The 15,463-nt window shown below is 36.6% G+C and overlaps 2 protein-coding genes across 2 annotated transcripts; both read left to right on the top strand.

Moving 5' to 3' along the window:
• Positions 1-7,719: 7,719 nt before the first annotated feature.
• LOC124405891 (zinc finger MYM-type protein 1-like) lies at positions 7,720-8,952 on the top strand. The gene has a single exon (XM_046881158.1). It carries the CDS (start codon positions 7,720-7,722, stop codon positions 8,950-8,952), a length of 1,233 nt encoding a protein of 410 aa, XP_046737114.1.
• Positions 8,953-8,973: 21 nt separating this feature from the next.
• Positions 8,974-10,334, top strand: LOC124405892. Its single transcript, XM_046881159.1, has 3 exons — positions 8,974-9,642; positions 9,720-10,169; positions 10,299-10,334. Exons 1-3 carry the CDS (start codon positions 8,974-8,976, stop codon positions 10,332-10,334), a joined length of 1,155 nt encoding a protein of 384 aa, XP_046737115.1.
• The last annotated feature ends 5,129 nt before the right edge of the window (positions 10,335-15,463 follow it).

Below are 15,463 nucleotides of genomic sequence, written 5' to 3' on the forward strand. Positions count from 1 at the left end.
ACAACTGCGTATGCAGGCAACATTTTTTCTCAATCCTGTAAAACATAACGCAATGAGTAAAATGCGATATCATACAAAGCATCGTCTAGAATATCTAATTATTACTCAAGCTTCGCGACGTTCAACAATGACAATAATTACCGTTTATATGTACGTGGTGACTTCTGAATGCGTACAATAAATGACAGGTCATGCATTTTGTCTACTTATTCGAAAGCATTGGTAAATTCACAATCGCATCATCCAGGTGTACTGAGAAACTTTGGAGATGATGTGTTTCATAATGTTATGGGGGATTCAAACATTTTACATTATTTTGAACATATTATTTCAATATGCATGGTGATAAGAAAAATGAGAGTTCATTCAATGTTTATGGTTCTGTAACATTGGCAGAAGCACGCAATTGTTTTTATTACTTTGCAAAGCCACGCATTTGGCTTTCATTAATGAAGCTTCAATTATGATAACTGGGTTTTTCTCATCAGAGACAGTCACGATTTTTAATAATGTTGAATCACAAGGTGAAAGAAAGAAGGGCATTTTTTCAACATACTTTGTTACTTTACAATATATCAGCTCATCTTTCAGAAAAATTCCAACTACTGTTACTTAACTATTGTCTTTTAAAAGGCAAACATTATTTGGACTTAAACTAGTGATGCTAAAACTCTGAAATTCAATTTTTTTTATTAAAGTGCCATTAACTTTGGAATAATGAATTAATGGAAATTTCTTGATGAGAGGAGGTGAGACTTGCTGTTCTTCGGCAATTCGGTTTACAAGTTCCCATGAAAAGTTTTACCACAGGCCCAGTACGGGGCCAGTACCGCTACCAATGTTGCCAACTACGGCCCAGCTTTTAGTCTCAGTACTGGACCATTGCTGGTTCATTATTAGAATGATAAGCTGGGTCCTACGCTTGGGGTCCAGATCTGTACCAGTATTATTGATCAGCACTGGGCCAATATGTACTATCGTCAACCAGCCAATACTGCTAGCCATCGCTACGCCAGTGCTGTTGACCATTACTGTCCCATTATTGCCAACCATCGCTACGCCAATACTGTTGAACGTTGCTTTGCCAGTGTTGCCGGCCATTACTATGCCAGTATTGATAACCATTACTGTCCCGTTATTGCTATCCATAGCTGCGGCAGTATTGTTGAACATCGTAACGCCAGTACTGTGACACGAGACACAACGAAAAAACAATTTTGATACGAACTTTTGTATTTACATACACAGGGAATATTAAATTGCAATACCTGTAAGAAAAATCTACGAATAAATGATTCGAATGAACTTAGATTAGAATATTTAATGGATCATTTTGAATCCGTGCTCAGTTCGTCATTTAGCATATAATAGCAGAAAATTATTAATGAATAATTAGCTATCCGTCCAAATATATTTATGAATGAAGAGATTTAGTAACAGGAAAATTGTTTCAAAATTTTTCTGGTCACATTCCTTTGGCAATAATATCGCATGGAGAAAACTGTACATTAGTTATCTTCTTGCGCATTGAAAAATTGTTATTATGAGTTTTGAAGTTCATCATTAGGATAAGTTTTTATTTTAGCAACTACATCTTAGTCTTACAATAATATCACTTTATCACATGAATCATCTCACATGCTATGTAAAGGCTTGACAAAAACTTTATTTTCTGTGTCTCATAAACAGATAACTATAAATATATTTGTCAAAGACTGTCATAAACACCCGATGACAGCTGTCAATCACTTGACACTAACTTCACAGCAACAGCAACTTTATTATTAAATGAGTTTATTTGAAAATACTTCACGTTCGACTTCTCAGCGCACATCTTCTTATGAACCATACTGTATGAACATATTAAGTTTTGTTTGCTAGATGATTTTTTTTTGTTTGCGGCATCTCACCCCACCGCTAACTTCATGCGTATACTATTGTTATTATAATCTTTTTTACCTGTTGCTGTGCGGTACAGGACTTTTTTATTAGATAGAGCAGCTCATTATCATTCTCGGAATAACGGTCCAAAGTGTTAAAGAATGCAAAATCCAAATCATAGAATACAAATTAAACTCAATCAGACAGGGTCTCTTTATTCCTAGCCTTGTGACCTCAGTGGCTCAGTTCTGCAGCCAAATTTCAGGGTTGTCCACATGAATGGATTACTCTTAAAGAAATCTCAATATCGAAATGGTGGTCTTAAAACTTGAGAATTTGAAATAACTTTGAACATGATGTTTGGCATATAATAACTATGAATAAATAGAATTTTTATGGAACCCCGTGCAGAAAACTTAAATTATGATATTAGAACCTTTTGAAGTGGACCTTTCAAGTTACGTAAGTTGACTCTGTGGAATGCATTATTAACCCCTGTGACCTGACTCCATTGAGCGTTGAAAAGAACCGCTACAAGGGATCATGTCTGTATAAAATGTTTTATAATTTTATGTGTCGAATGAGTACCTGAAATTGTTTCGTCGATAGGTATTGCATGCTCCATCTCAGAGTTTTTTGTATGTGATCTAAGACTACAGGTTGTTGATTGCCTGAATCAGTTTCCTCATGAATATCATCCTCCGTTACACTTGTGCTTACCACACTCAAATTTGCGTATGAAATTCACGCCTGCTTCTTTAATTATTTTCACTGTTACTCTAACCCATTCAGATTTAGGTGGTTCTGATGCCTTTGCCCATTCATCAACTTTAGGATAGTCTGCGACCGGAGGATATTGGCAAAACCATTGACCACCTCTTGCGTTTAACCAAGATCTTGGTACCAAATCTACTTCTTTTTTCATATTTTTCGAGTAATGTTGTAGAAATAATACTACAACATGTGTCGTGTCATTTTTGAGATCCATGCTTGTAATTGATATACAGAATAATATTATTAGGATTTTAATCATTTCAATGTGAAGTATTGACACATACAAATATGATTATACTTGAATAATGACCATAAGACTCCTTGAAAGCAGGATTCAGTTAAAACATGTTTACGTCTCGTTCAATTGTTGATTGCAACTCTGAGATGCTGATGAACGAAGCAGTAACCAAATCATGAGGTGAGTAGTAGCAAACCAATTTTTATTGGAAAAGAGAAAATAGGTACTTTTAATATTACTTTAATGTGTGTTATGATGATGATAACTATGCTTTGATATAGAGGTTTGAGCAGCTTATAAAATTAGCTTTCAGGATCTATGCATAAACTTGAAAAATATTGAATGGTTTACAGAGTATTTTAACTTTTAACAAAAAATGAACTTTTCTCTTGTTAAATGAATGACAAATAAGAATTGAAGAAGCGACTTGTTAGACTTGAGCTAGTGGGCTCATGTTTTGGCAGGATCTTTTTTTGATAAAAAAAATTACACTTCAGGGGGTTAGTGTGAAAAACAAAGCTGTTTTTTTACCACCCTAATGTACTTACAGTGTCTCCTGGTTAAGCATAGCTCACAGGGTGACCGTTAACATTAAATTAAAACAATGAACACAGTATTTTTCGTGTTGGGGAATCATTTTGGCAACTAGAATTTCAAGCTCCAAATTCACGGTATGGCTATTCGCACGAGATTAAAATTAGTAAGGGTATCGTAACGAAACAGTGTAAAAAAATCACTATTCAAGTATTTTACCACGTTTTTACTAGCTTGCTCTGTTGTCTCTGTTTGTTTGTCCCTCCGGACAAATATTACTAACTTCCCGGTAGGCTAGAGACTTGAAACTTTAAACATAACTAAGAACTGAACGACAACACAATATTATGTATTTGCTTGTTTGTTCGGTACAATGTAAAATTTCACACACATAAGAATAAAAAGCAAAAAATAATTATTTGAATAAAGATAAAATTTCTAAGTTACCACGTCTTTAAAACGGACTAAGTATAAAATAATTTTTCCTAGTCCCATACAGACTTAATTCGAAAAACGTAGGGCGCATGCAATAGATAATAGTAAGGAATGTAGAGTAAACTGTCGTTGAGAAAACTCACACAATAGTTCATTTCATTTACAGTGCAATAATTAATAAAATTGCTAGTGACTTGGGTGAACTATTCATGCATCAATAATCTATTGCATTCGCACCACGTTGTTCGTGTTAAATCTGTATGGGGCCACGAAAAATTATCTTAAGCATTTCAGTTCGTTTTGAAAACGTGTTAAATAGGAAATTTCATGATTATTTGGATAATTTTCATAGTGATTTTGAAAGACCGAAGATTTCAAAATATTGGCATATTTTGTTTTATCACGATTTACTGAATTTCAAACGATTCCAAAATCGCGATGTAACGGTTGCTCCTCGGCACGAATCTATACGATAACGTTACTAACTTCAGCACGGTCTATTCGCAAGATGCCGTGACGGACATGCATCCACGCCGTGGAGTCTATACAGAATTACGGCGCTTAAGAGTCAGGGAATTTTCGGACACAAATAATTTTTATTAAATTGAATTGGATAGATTTAAATCAAATTAAAATCTACGAAATTGAGATTGATATGATTTTCACGATTTTATGATTGCTTTGATTCTAGCGTGGATGGATGCCGGTCACGGGTCCGTACGAATAGCCAGAGCTCGACTTCGAACTTATTTATCATACAATTATAACGTAACTCTTTGTTACGCAGCCATGCGCCATACCGAATAAGACATACATACTGTGTTTATGGAATAAGAATAGAATACGATAATTCATCAAAACTCGACGACGGTGTTACGCCCCGACGTACCGCCTAGGCGAACCTTTTTTTTCAATGCTACATAGTGACCAAAGAAGGTTTATTTCAATAAAACATCTTGAGCGCTTGATAATAAGCTACAGCGCAATAAAACATCTTGAGCGTCTGTGAATAAGCTGCGGCGCAATAAATAGCGCTAAAATAACTTATTGCTTAAACGAGGGATTTCCACCCCTCCTAGAGGAAGCCACGCAAAGCCTCAATATTAGTTTTAGTTTAGGGTCATTTAGCAGTACCAAGAACTGAAGTATGAAGTGCGGACATGAATCGCAGTGGCACTCAGTCCAAAAGTATCTCCTTTTTCTAAATCAAAATTACCATTAATTATTAAGCTCAACCGACCATACAATATGTACCAAATTAAAATAGGTTGTTTATTAGGATGTATGGACGAATGTGTGAGAATTACACCTAAATATCTTTTGCTCATAATTATAGTATGTAACCGACGAGATGCGTGGTGCGTGGACGTCAACTCGGGTCAGCCCTTCTGGTCGATAGCAGTATTCGGAAAATCTTCATTGTGACCGGCCTGAAGTACCAAGCTGATTCGTCATCTTCGAGCTTTCAATTTGTTCTGTGAATTTCAAAGACTTACTATCACCTCATTTCAAATTCTTTCCTGTTCTGTACTGACTCTCTTATTTTCGCGAATAGACATTTTTATGATATTCATTTCCTTAAATAAAAATCAAATCAAGCTCCGCCCTGATTCCCAAGAATCAGGTAAATCTTAAGTGTTCAACTAAAATAATTAATAATAACTTCACGCTAAATCACATTAATAATCCGCCAAATAACTTCTACGAATCCCGAATACTCGTCTGCATCTGAGGTGAGGCTCTGCTCCAGTTACCAACGACACGGTCCAACGGCTCTCAATCTTGTCGTCACCAACATCAAAAGATAAATCAATTCGAGCAATATTCACCAACACTTTCCAAATTCTTGTTTTTACCAAATCATCAAAATTATCTTTCAATTAAACACCAAGAGTTGGTGGTGAGCTTTTCTTGCCATCTTAGAGCAGCATATTGTTTTCTAAGAACTTTTACATAAGATACAATATTAGATTTGGAGCCTAGTTGTAGAAATTATCCTTTGGGTATTCCGAGAGTGATTCTCCAGTCTTCAGCTCGGCCCCAGCATCTTAATCATTTCAACATTGTAATTGATCACGAGTTTTCATAACGTGATTTGATATAACCTGTATGCATTGACCGGCGGAAGCACGTACATAAAATCTTCTACACAAGGTTGTTGTCTGTGTGCTCCTGCTCATCCCGAGAGCGATTCTCCCGACTCGACCTTGTTGGTTTTATTAGAAAAACGTAAGGTTGTCGTCCGTGTGCTCCTGCATATTCCGAGAGTGATTCTCCCGACTCAACCTCAACGGCTATTTCTCAATTGATAGTAATACTTCTAGTAACGGGTGCTCAGTGCCGTCTTTCCGCATGGGCCCGCTGGGCCAAGGCCCAGGGCCCCTGGTTCCAGGGGGCCCCGAGCCGCAGCGGACGAACAGTAGGTCGGTCAAAATGAGTTAAAAAAATTTCGTGTTTTTTTCTTTCTACTCAGGAGTGAGAAACTGTTCGGCCTTTTTTTTTAATTTACCAATATTTAGATTTTTTAGTTTTCCACGATACTCTTTTATGTCGTTTCCAATTTTTCTTTTTCTTATCACCTGTCCCTGTGCAGGGAAGCCGCACAACCCGAATAACCCAAGACAACAAAAATTAAAAAACCACACAAAAACTTTTTCAGAACGATGTTTTCCTTGTCTGAGTGATAAAAAAACATGACAACGCACTATACCATATGTTACTCGCTGCCGCCGCTGCTTCCAATAATTTCTGTTGTTGAACAAATGGCCCAACTTTTATCAATGTACACAAATCTTAAACTCCAAGGTTCGTTTTTTTACTTCGAAATTTGGATCATTTTGGAACGGCTGTATTCGGGTAAAAAATGATCGGAATGAAACAAAAAAAAGGATTTCAAAACTACAATCCTCTACTTTAAAAAACGCTAAAGAAAAAATATTTTTACACTCTTTAAAAGAATTTTATCTTCAGTCAAATTGAAAACGGAATAAATATGAAAAAATATGCGAACTTTGCGTGGAAAATCTGCTTCGGTGGTCTCAATTTTCTTTCATTTGACTGACCATAACATTATTTCGAAAAGCATAAAAACATTTTTTCCCTGCGTTTTGAAAAGTCAAGGATATCAGCTTTGAATCCTTTTTCTGTTTTTATCTCCGATCATTTTTTACTCGAATACAGCCGTTCAAAAATGATTTAAATTTCAAAGCAAAAAAAAAGTGATACTTCCATTTTGGTCCTTAGTGTACATTATTAATGGCATTTTCCGTATTGAATTTATGACCTGTGACAACATTGTATCACACTACCTTTCAAGCACGCTACTAGTGTGCGTGAGACTTGTCTACACTCGTCAGCGCCGCCTAATTAAATGTGAAACGTGGTCGTCTGACAAAACTCGGACGTTGATTCCGTATATATACACAGCAATACAAGCAGGTTTTCTTTACTTGCCAATGTACGTAAGAGACCTTCGTGCCATCTATTTTATTTTATTAAAGCATTCTACTACTTGGTAAGAGAATAAAAGATAGTTGATCATCGATCATTATTTCAGACTTCGGAGACAATAGATACTTCTGATATTTTTATATAGGACTGTGCATTTTTTTAACGATTCGAACTGGTATGAAAAAAACTCATTTATATTGGTCAACGACGTGTTTTGTGTACTGTATTGTAGTGTGTTACAAAATCGAAAAATTCGGTTGATAATGACAGTGAACAGATACAGTGAAAAAATACGTTGTGGAATATTTTTGATCGGATATTGAAATAAATCCAACATAGCTGCTTGCAAAACTATATCTACTAAGTTTATGATTTATCTTATTCGAGCCTCCAATAATCATTGAATCATGTCGAAACGATCATACCCCAGTGGTGCGGAGAAAAAAAAAAAAGCTGCTCACCAAAAGGAAGCTATTGGCAAATTGCCAAAATTAACGGCATTTTTTACACCTGAAACTCCTGCCGGTAGTAAAAAAATTGATCCTTCAAACTCACCACTCCAACAAGACACTGAGAAAACATCGGAACTCATTTCTGGCTCAGGAAACGACGAGCACCGTGACGGAACTACACCAACAACTGATTTGATAAAACAAGTGCAAGATTTAACAGAAAATATTTCGCAAGATCCTGGTGATTATTGTGATGCAGTATTCACGGAACAAGTGCGTGAAATATGGATTCGGAAAGGGCCAGCGTTTTTCCAGAATAAAGACTGCGACTTCTCAGAAGCTTCCAGAACTTATACTGAGTTTGATGGTAGAATAAAAACGAGGAACCTGCATAAGACAGTTTTTATCCGCAGATTAAAAAATAATGAAAGTGTGGAAAGGAAATGGCTTCTCTATTCACCATTGAAACGGTCTGTATTTTGTTATTCCTGTTGTCTTTTCAGCGCTTCTAAAACAAGTTTCAATTCTTTAAGTGGATGCAACGATTGGAAGCACATTAACAACCTCATATTAGAGCATGAAAATAGTTTAGCTCACAGGCAATCTATGATGACTTACATCGCACGAAGCAAAATTATCGGCAGAGTGGATGTGGACCTGCTTTCACAATATAAGACAGAGGTAGATTACTGGAAAAGTGTATTGAAAAGGATTGTTGCAGTCATTAAATTTTTAGCATCAAGAGGACTCGCGTTTCGTGGTGATAATGAAACTTTTGGATCTCAAAACAACGGCAATTATTTAGGATGTATGGAATTACTAAGCGAATTTGACCCTTTTCTTGCGGATCATATAAAAAAGTACGGAAATCTTGGTAAAGGAAACACTTCATACTTATCAGCAAATATTTGCAATGAATTCATCGATATTATGGGAAAGAAAGTTTTAATGACAATTGTGAGTGAACTGAAAACAGCCAAGTATTATTCAATTAGCGTGGATTCTACTCCCGACCTCTCGCATATTGATCAGCTGACTTTTATTGTTCGGTACGTAAAAGACGGAGTCCCTGTTGAGAGATTTATACAATTCTTACCTATCAAAGAGCACAAGGCTGAATATTTAGCGGAAACAGTTTTGAGGTTGCTGGAAAATTACGGTGTTTCAATAAAAGATTGTCGCGGTTAGAGTTACGATAATGCGTCAAATATGGCTGGAAAGTACTCGGGTTTACAAGCAAGAATTAAAGAGAGGTGTGAATTTGCCATTTTCGTACCATGTGCAGCACATTCCCTTAACTTGGTAGGCCTCCATGCTGCTGGATGTGTTCCAGAGGCAACAAGCTTGTTTCAGCTAGTTCAAAAATTGTACAACTTCTTTTCGAGTTCTACCTACCGATGGAATTTATTAACGAAATGTCTCGGTTCTAACAAAGTCATCAAATGCCTTTCCGAAACCAGGCGGGCCGCACGTGCTGACGCTGTTGGTGCTTTGCATCGGAGTTACAAGGAAATTTTAGAAACCTTACTACTGATTGCTAGGGATACAGATCAACCGGGAGAAACTCGAAACGAAGCCCTTAGCCTGACCAGAAAAATGGAAAAACTTATCATGATTGTTCTGACAGAAATGTGGAGTAACGTATTGGAAAGGATCAACACAACAAGTCACAGCCTGCAAAAAGATACTCTAACCATGGACGTTGCAACAAAATTATTCGCTTCCCTTGCTGACTTCATCGGTAATGTTAGGAATAATTTTGACCAGTACGAATCCTCTGCTAAAATGAAATTTCCGGACGCCGACTACAAGGACCTCTCTCAAAGAACAAGAAGTAGAAGTTCGCGTATTATATTTTTTGAAGGACCGGCGCAAACTGTGCAACTAACTTGCGGAGATAAATTAAAACGCAAACGTTTCTTCCGATAATTGACACCTTGATTACTCACTTGAAGCAACGATCAGATTCGTACAAAGAAATCAATCAACGTTTTGGATTTCTTACTCGCTTGAAAAATATTAGATCGGACGAGTTGAAAAATAGTTGCAAAGAATTTGCTGCAATGTATTACGTCGATGTTATTGCAGAAGAACTGGAGTCTGAATGTCTTCATTTGACGCATTATTTAAGAAATGTTCAGAACAGTGGAAATGAAGAAATAAATATTCCAGAATTATACCACCTCCTGCGAGCTGATGAAATTGAAGAAACATTTCCTAATGTTGCTATAACTTTGAGGATTTTCTTTGCGTTGATGGTAACCAATTGTAGCGGTGAACGCTCCTTTTCAAAGTTAAGTCGAATCAAAAACGAACTTCGCAGTACCATGCTTCAAGAAAGATTAAACAACCTGTCATTGATGAGTATCGAAAGAGACGTTCTCGAACAAATTGACTTCGAGGAAGTAATCGATGATTTTGCCCATCAAAAATCGAGAAAGAAGCCACTTGTTTCAGTTTAAGTAATGTTTATTTTTTTGTTGATTGTGTACTTGGCTTTCCAGTTATAAAAATAAAAATGTACGATTTCTTAGTGTCGTTTTATTCTTTTCCAAGTATCACTTCTGTAAATGGGTAGTGGGCCCCCAAAATCAAAAGTGCCAGGGGCCACTCCATGCCTTAAGACGGCACTGCGGGTGCTTCCGCGGGCCAATCCAATTGGCACGTTAATTTACAAAACTTATAAATCTAAAAAGAGAGAGAGATACAAGCATTCAAAAGACCATATAGAATTAATACGCGTTCAATATAGATGTTCTTGGTATAAGTTACTATTTTGTTTTATAGCCATAAACATTTATAAATCCAAATTGTTCATCTTCTCGAAATTTAACTATTATTATAATATTCACTCATTGTTACCATTTTACCAATTTCATTTGCCTATCGTTTGAATTATATATATTATCTTTTACCAGTTAAATCATATAAACCATTTATTTTGAACGACGACCTTCCCCAATTTCAGGATTCAATTAATATGATAAATTAGCCTCAACTTATTTAAACAAACCTCACAGCCCTGTGTAGGACTATAGTAACACGATCCTACAAATACCGGCGTACCGAAAGGTAGGTCCTTCTTAATTTCAATTTTTATTCAGTGCTGTTACGTGGGTGCATAATTGATTATTATCTTTAATAGTCATAAACTTTCATCGCTCTCCACACGTCTACCCTCCCACGTAACATCCTGTTTTGGTGGCAGCGGTGGGATACTGTTGCTAAAGGTGAGATTTGTTTAAATAAACAACAAAAAAAAAAAATTTGAAATTTTGAATTTTCGAATTTTTGAAAACCCCTTTGGAAATTGGTCAAACGCTTGAAAAGAAACGTATCTTTCTCTCTAGATAAGACATATTTTATTTATAAGATATTGTTCATAAAAACCTGTAATTTATAAATTGTGCAATCGTATATATTGCGACCCGTCAATCGATGCACGCCTACTGAGGATCGTGTCAGCAGCAAGGATGAGGACAAATGAGGCTTACGATACGTCACGAAATTAAGGAATTGTTAAATCGGGGAATCAGGCTGCAAAGTAATAATTCTCCGAAATAAACAGGAGGAGAATTTGTTGGGCGCCAGGTACGCTGTACCACGATAATCTGAAAGATAACAGGGAAAAAGGGAAAAGGGAACTCGGTAGCTCAGTATTTGGCTGAGGGGAGTGGCCGGATAGTGAACGGACAACACACTTTTCTACTATAAAAAATTGCCCAAAATTTAAGGTACGAAATGTTAGTTTATTAAAAGGGACGGAAGTAGGTCTCAAAATTACCTAGATCGTACACAGTCTTTGAGGAAGAGTGGTGACAAAGGATAATTTAAAAGACTCGATACAGGAAACGGAAATAATAACGTAACGAAAATAAAACAATCTTCTCTAATCGAAAAACACGGACGATAAGAAGAAACTCGTTACAAAATAAAGATAGTAACTTAAATTGCTATAAACAATCTTCAATGAGCGAGATACAAGTAATCTTAAACTTAGTACAACGCGAGAATAATAACGATAACTAAAATTGAAAGACAATCTTCAATAAGTGAGATACAAGAAAGCTTAAGGACGTTCCCAGGTGACAATCGGAGACAAAAGTTCGGCATGCGCTCGGTTTGGTTCAACTGCGCTGTGTATAGCGCGCCGCTCTCCCCCTAGTCCAAAACTCTTAGCACGGACTCTACGCACCAATACAAATAAAGCTGTGGCGCGCCTATACATATACACTAACACAAGTACCCCTAGAGTGACGCGGAGAGCTGGCAGCGCTGTTTGCCTGCCTCGTGCTTGCCTGCCTCGTGTTTCAGCTTGTCAGTAGGAAGACGCCATCATGCCGAGTAACAACGTGGTAGGAGCAAGCGTCTCTAGCAGAGTTCGTAGGTCAAATGGTAGATTCGAGAGGAAAAAAAAATTGAGAAAAGAGTTCATATGTGTTAAAGCTATGGTGAAGGCAAAAAAAGAATGTGTAGACAACGACGTACAAAACAACAGTGTGTGTAAAGGACAACGTATCGTCGATTTATGCGAGTTAGGGAGAAACCTAAAATGCAAAAAATGCAAGAATGTGCTCGATTTGGAAAATATAGTGGCTGAAAAACATGTAGGCCTTTATTCCGTGTTGTCAATTGTATGCAGAGAATGTGACGTAACAAATGCAGTACACACAGGAAAAATAAACAAATCTGGGAACGGTGAACAATATGCGGAAAGCAATGTTACGGCAGTACTGGGTAAGATTTATCATAAAACATAATAATATGTAGAGATAATATTGTGTATATGTGCATAATTATGTGAATGTATGTATTATAGGCTCTATACAGAGCGGCGTTGGTCATACAGCGCTCCAAAAAATATTGGCCTGCATGGACATTCCATGTCTTTCCAATGAAGCTTACAAGCGTTACGAAATAGTTGTCGGCTTGGCTGTTGAGGAAGCTGCAAAGGATAGCTGCAAGCGAGCTGCTGATGAAGAAAGACAGCTAGTCCTCCAGAACGTCGAAAAGATATGCAAGGAATTGTGAATACTTTTTTTTTTTGTTTCCATGAGTAAATAATAGTATGTATGATACGAGACGGAATTTTTTTTCTGATCTCGTGTGATTGCAACACTTGCTAGTAAAAGTTTTTTCGTACTCGTATCGTAATATACTATTATAATCTGAGACAATAGAATAATTCATGTGCTCAAATTATGTTATGCTCCAAAAATAATTTGTACCATGGATAAATATTGTATATTATATTCACTCAAATTTTGAGTGACGAGTTATTGTCGACAAAGCTGAGGCGTTTGTTGTTAATTGTACATAGCTCGTAATTTTTTGATTTATGTCCGTTGGTTGGCATACTTGAATTTTCGTGCGAATAAAATGAATTTCTTCAATTGAAGAATTATCTCGTAAGTGTTTTTTTTACATATATCGGTTTCAATCCTACAGGCCCGAGAATGTTGTGAAAGACATTTTTCCTCATCTGGATGTGCTTCGTTCCTGTCAAGATCCAATAGTACCACCTCACTTACTACAAACTGATGTAAATTCCCCGAATTTCACATTTGATGCAGCATTAGGGAATATTGTCAACATCATAATATCGTATGATATGGGTTGGAGTCAACGCTGCAACGGGAGGAGTTACGATAGCTTGAACGGATACGCAACTATCATCGGATTCCTGTCAAAGAAGATCTTGGAGTTCACTACGTGCAATCGGATATGCTCAAAATGCGATAAGGGTCATAATAAAAATGAACATGACTGTCGTCTCAACTTCCAAGGTAGTGCGAAAGCCATGGAGGCTTATGCTGGCGTTGAGCTTATAACAAAAAGTGAAGTTTTAAAAGAGGTGGGATTGAACGTTCGTGCTGTCATTGGTGATGAAGATAGCTCGATGATAGCGGCAGTGCGCAAAGCGAGCGATAAATTTATTCATAAATCGGCGGACAAAAATCATCTCGTGAAACATTTTACAAATGAATGGTATGGACTTGCCAAAAAATTCAATCAATTGAATAAAAAAGGCGCCATAAGTCATTTGAAAAAATGTTTTACCTATGCAATTGCGCAAAATAAAGGTCAGGAGACACAACTAGGAGACGTGTTACGTAATCTACCGGACCACTTATATGGGCGACATGAAAATTGTAGCGAGTGGTGCCATCGGCAAAATTCGCAATGGCAGCGTCGAGTCAAACAAATGAAAGCGTGAATAACATAATCGCTCACAAAGCTCTAAAAAATGTTTGCCTGAGCAAATCTGCTTCTTGCGATTTTCGTGTGGCCAGCGCGGTATGCTCAAAAAATTATGGCGAGCAAAGCATAAATAGCATTCGAAAAAAATTAAATATCTCATATGGTGATCGTGTGTATTATTACGCGATCCAAGCCGACAAAAAACGGAAAAACAGAGCATGTCGCGAATCGAAGAAACCCAAAAAGTTGCGACGGCTCCAACTAAAAGTCAGTAGAGAATCCTTGCGGAAAAAGAAAGAAAATTTCGAAGGAATATCGTATCTTCCGAATTGTGGAATTAATCAATCGCACGAAAAGACGTCTACGGATGCTGTTTCGCAGGAAAATTGCACGATAGTATATTTCGATTTAGAAACGTCGGGCTTTAGTGCAACAGCAGATATTCTGTAAATCGCTTCAATATCGGAGGAAGTTACTTTTAATGTATATATTCACTCCTCGCAAAAAGTACCTGCTAACGTTAGTAAAATAACGGGATTTAAAATATTCCAAAGTCAATTGTATTTACATGATGAGCAGCTGGATACGTGTACTCAGGAAGAAGCATTACTTGCGTTTCATCAATTTTTAACCCGTTTCGGAACACGCTGTCTTTTAGTGGCACATAATGCTTCGTTTGATACGCCACGGCTTCTAAGGCTCATCTCAAAATACAACATGATTGATGAATATCGTGTTATAACTGGTTTTTCTGATACCTTGATCGTTTTCAAAAAAGTATTATCAAATCGAAAAGGCCCGGGCTTATTCAAATTAAAAACATTATATGACGATTTCATCAGGAATGAGAATGACACAGGCAGCGACTCATCTTTCCATGACGCTTAATGCGACGTTGAAGTTTTACAAAAGCTTGCAATCCATTTTAAAATTGAAGAGAAGCTTTTCTCCACTTTAAAAACGTTTCAGACCAGTCTGATTGAACTAAATGACAGCTGTAAAATCAATCGAAATTTACAAGAAATACAGGTTTTCAAAAACATCGTTTCAAACAATATGTTGAGAAAAATGGCCAAAGCAGAAATTAGAAGCGATTACCTTATAAATGTTTATAAAAAGGAAGGCGAATCGAAAATCGTTGAGATACTTTCGGAAAAAGTTAATGGAAAACCACGAGTCAGCAAAAACAAGAAAGTCCTTCAAAAAAATTTTAAACATCTGGCCACTTTTTAATAATTAAGTTGTTGTTACGATACACAACATTGACAATGACAGTGGTGAGATAAGATAACAAAATGAGATAAAATGTGATTTTTCTATTCATTATAATTTAACTCTGATTTAAAAAAGTACTATGGAGTTATCGATCAAGTGATCATTAAACATTTAATCGCTGTTGAATAATTACAGAAGTGAGATAAAATGTGATTTTTCTTTTCATTATTATTTACCTATGATATAAAAAATACTATGCAGTTATCATTATGTTGACATTTTA

Source organism: Diprion similis, chromosome 4 (genome assembly GCF_021155765.1).
Source record: "Diprion similis isolate iyDipSimi1 chromosome 4, iyDipSimi1.1, whole genome shotgun sequence".
Classification (NCBI taxonomy): Eukaryota; Metazoa; Arthropoda; class Insecta; order Hymenoptera; family Diprionidae; genus Diprion; species Diprion similis.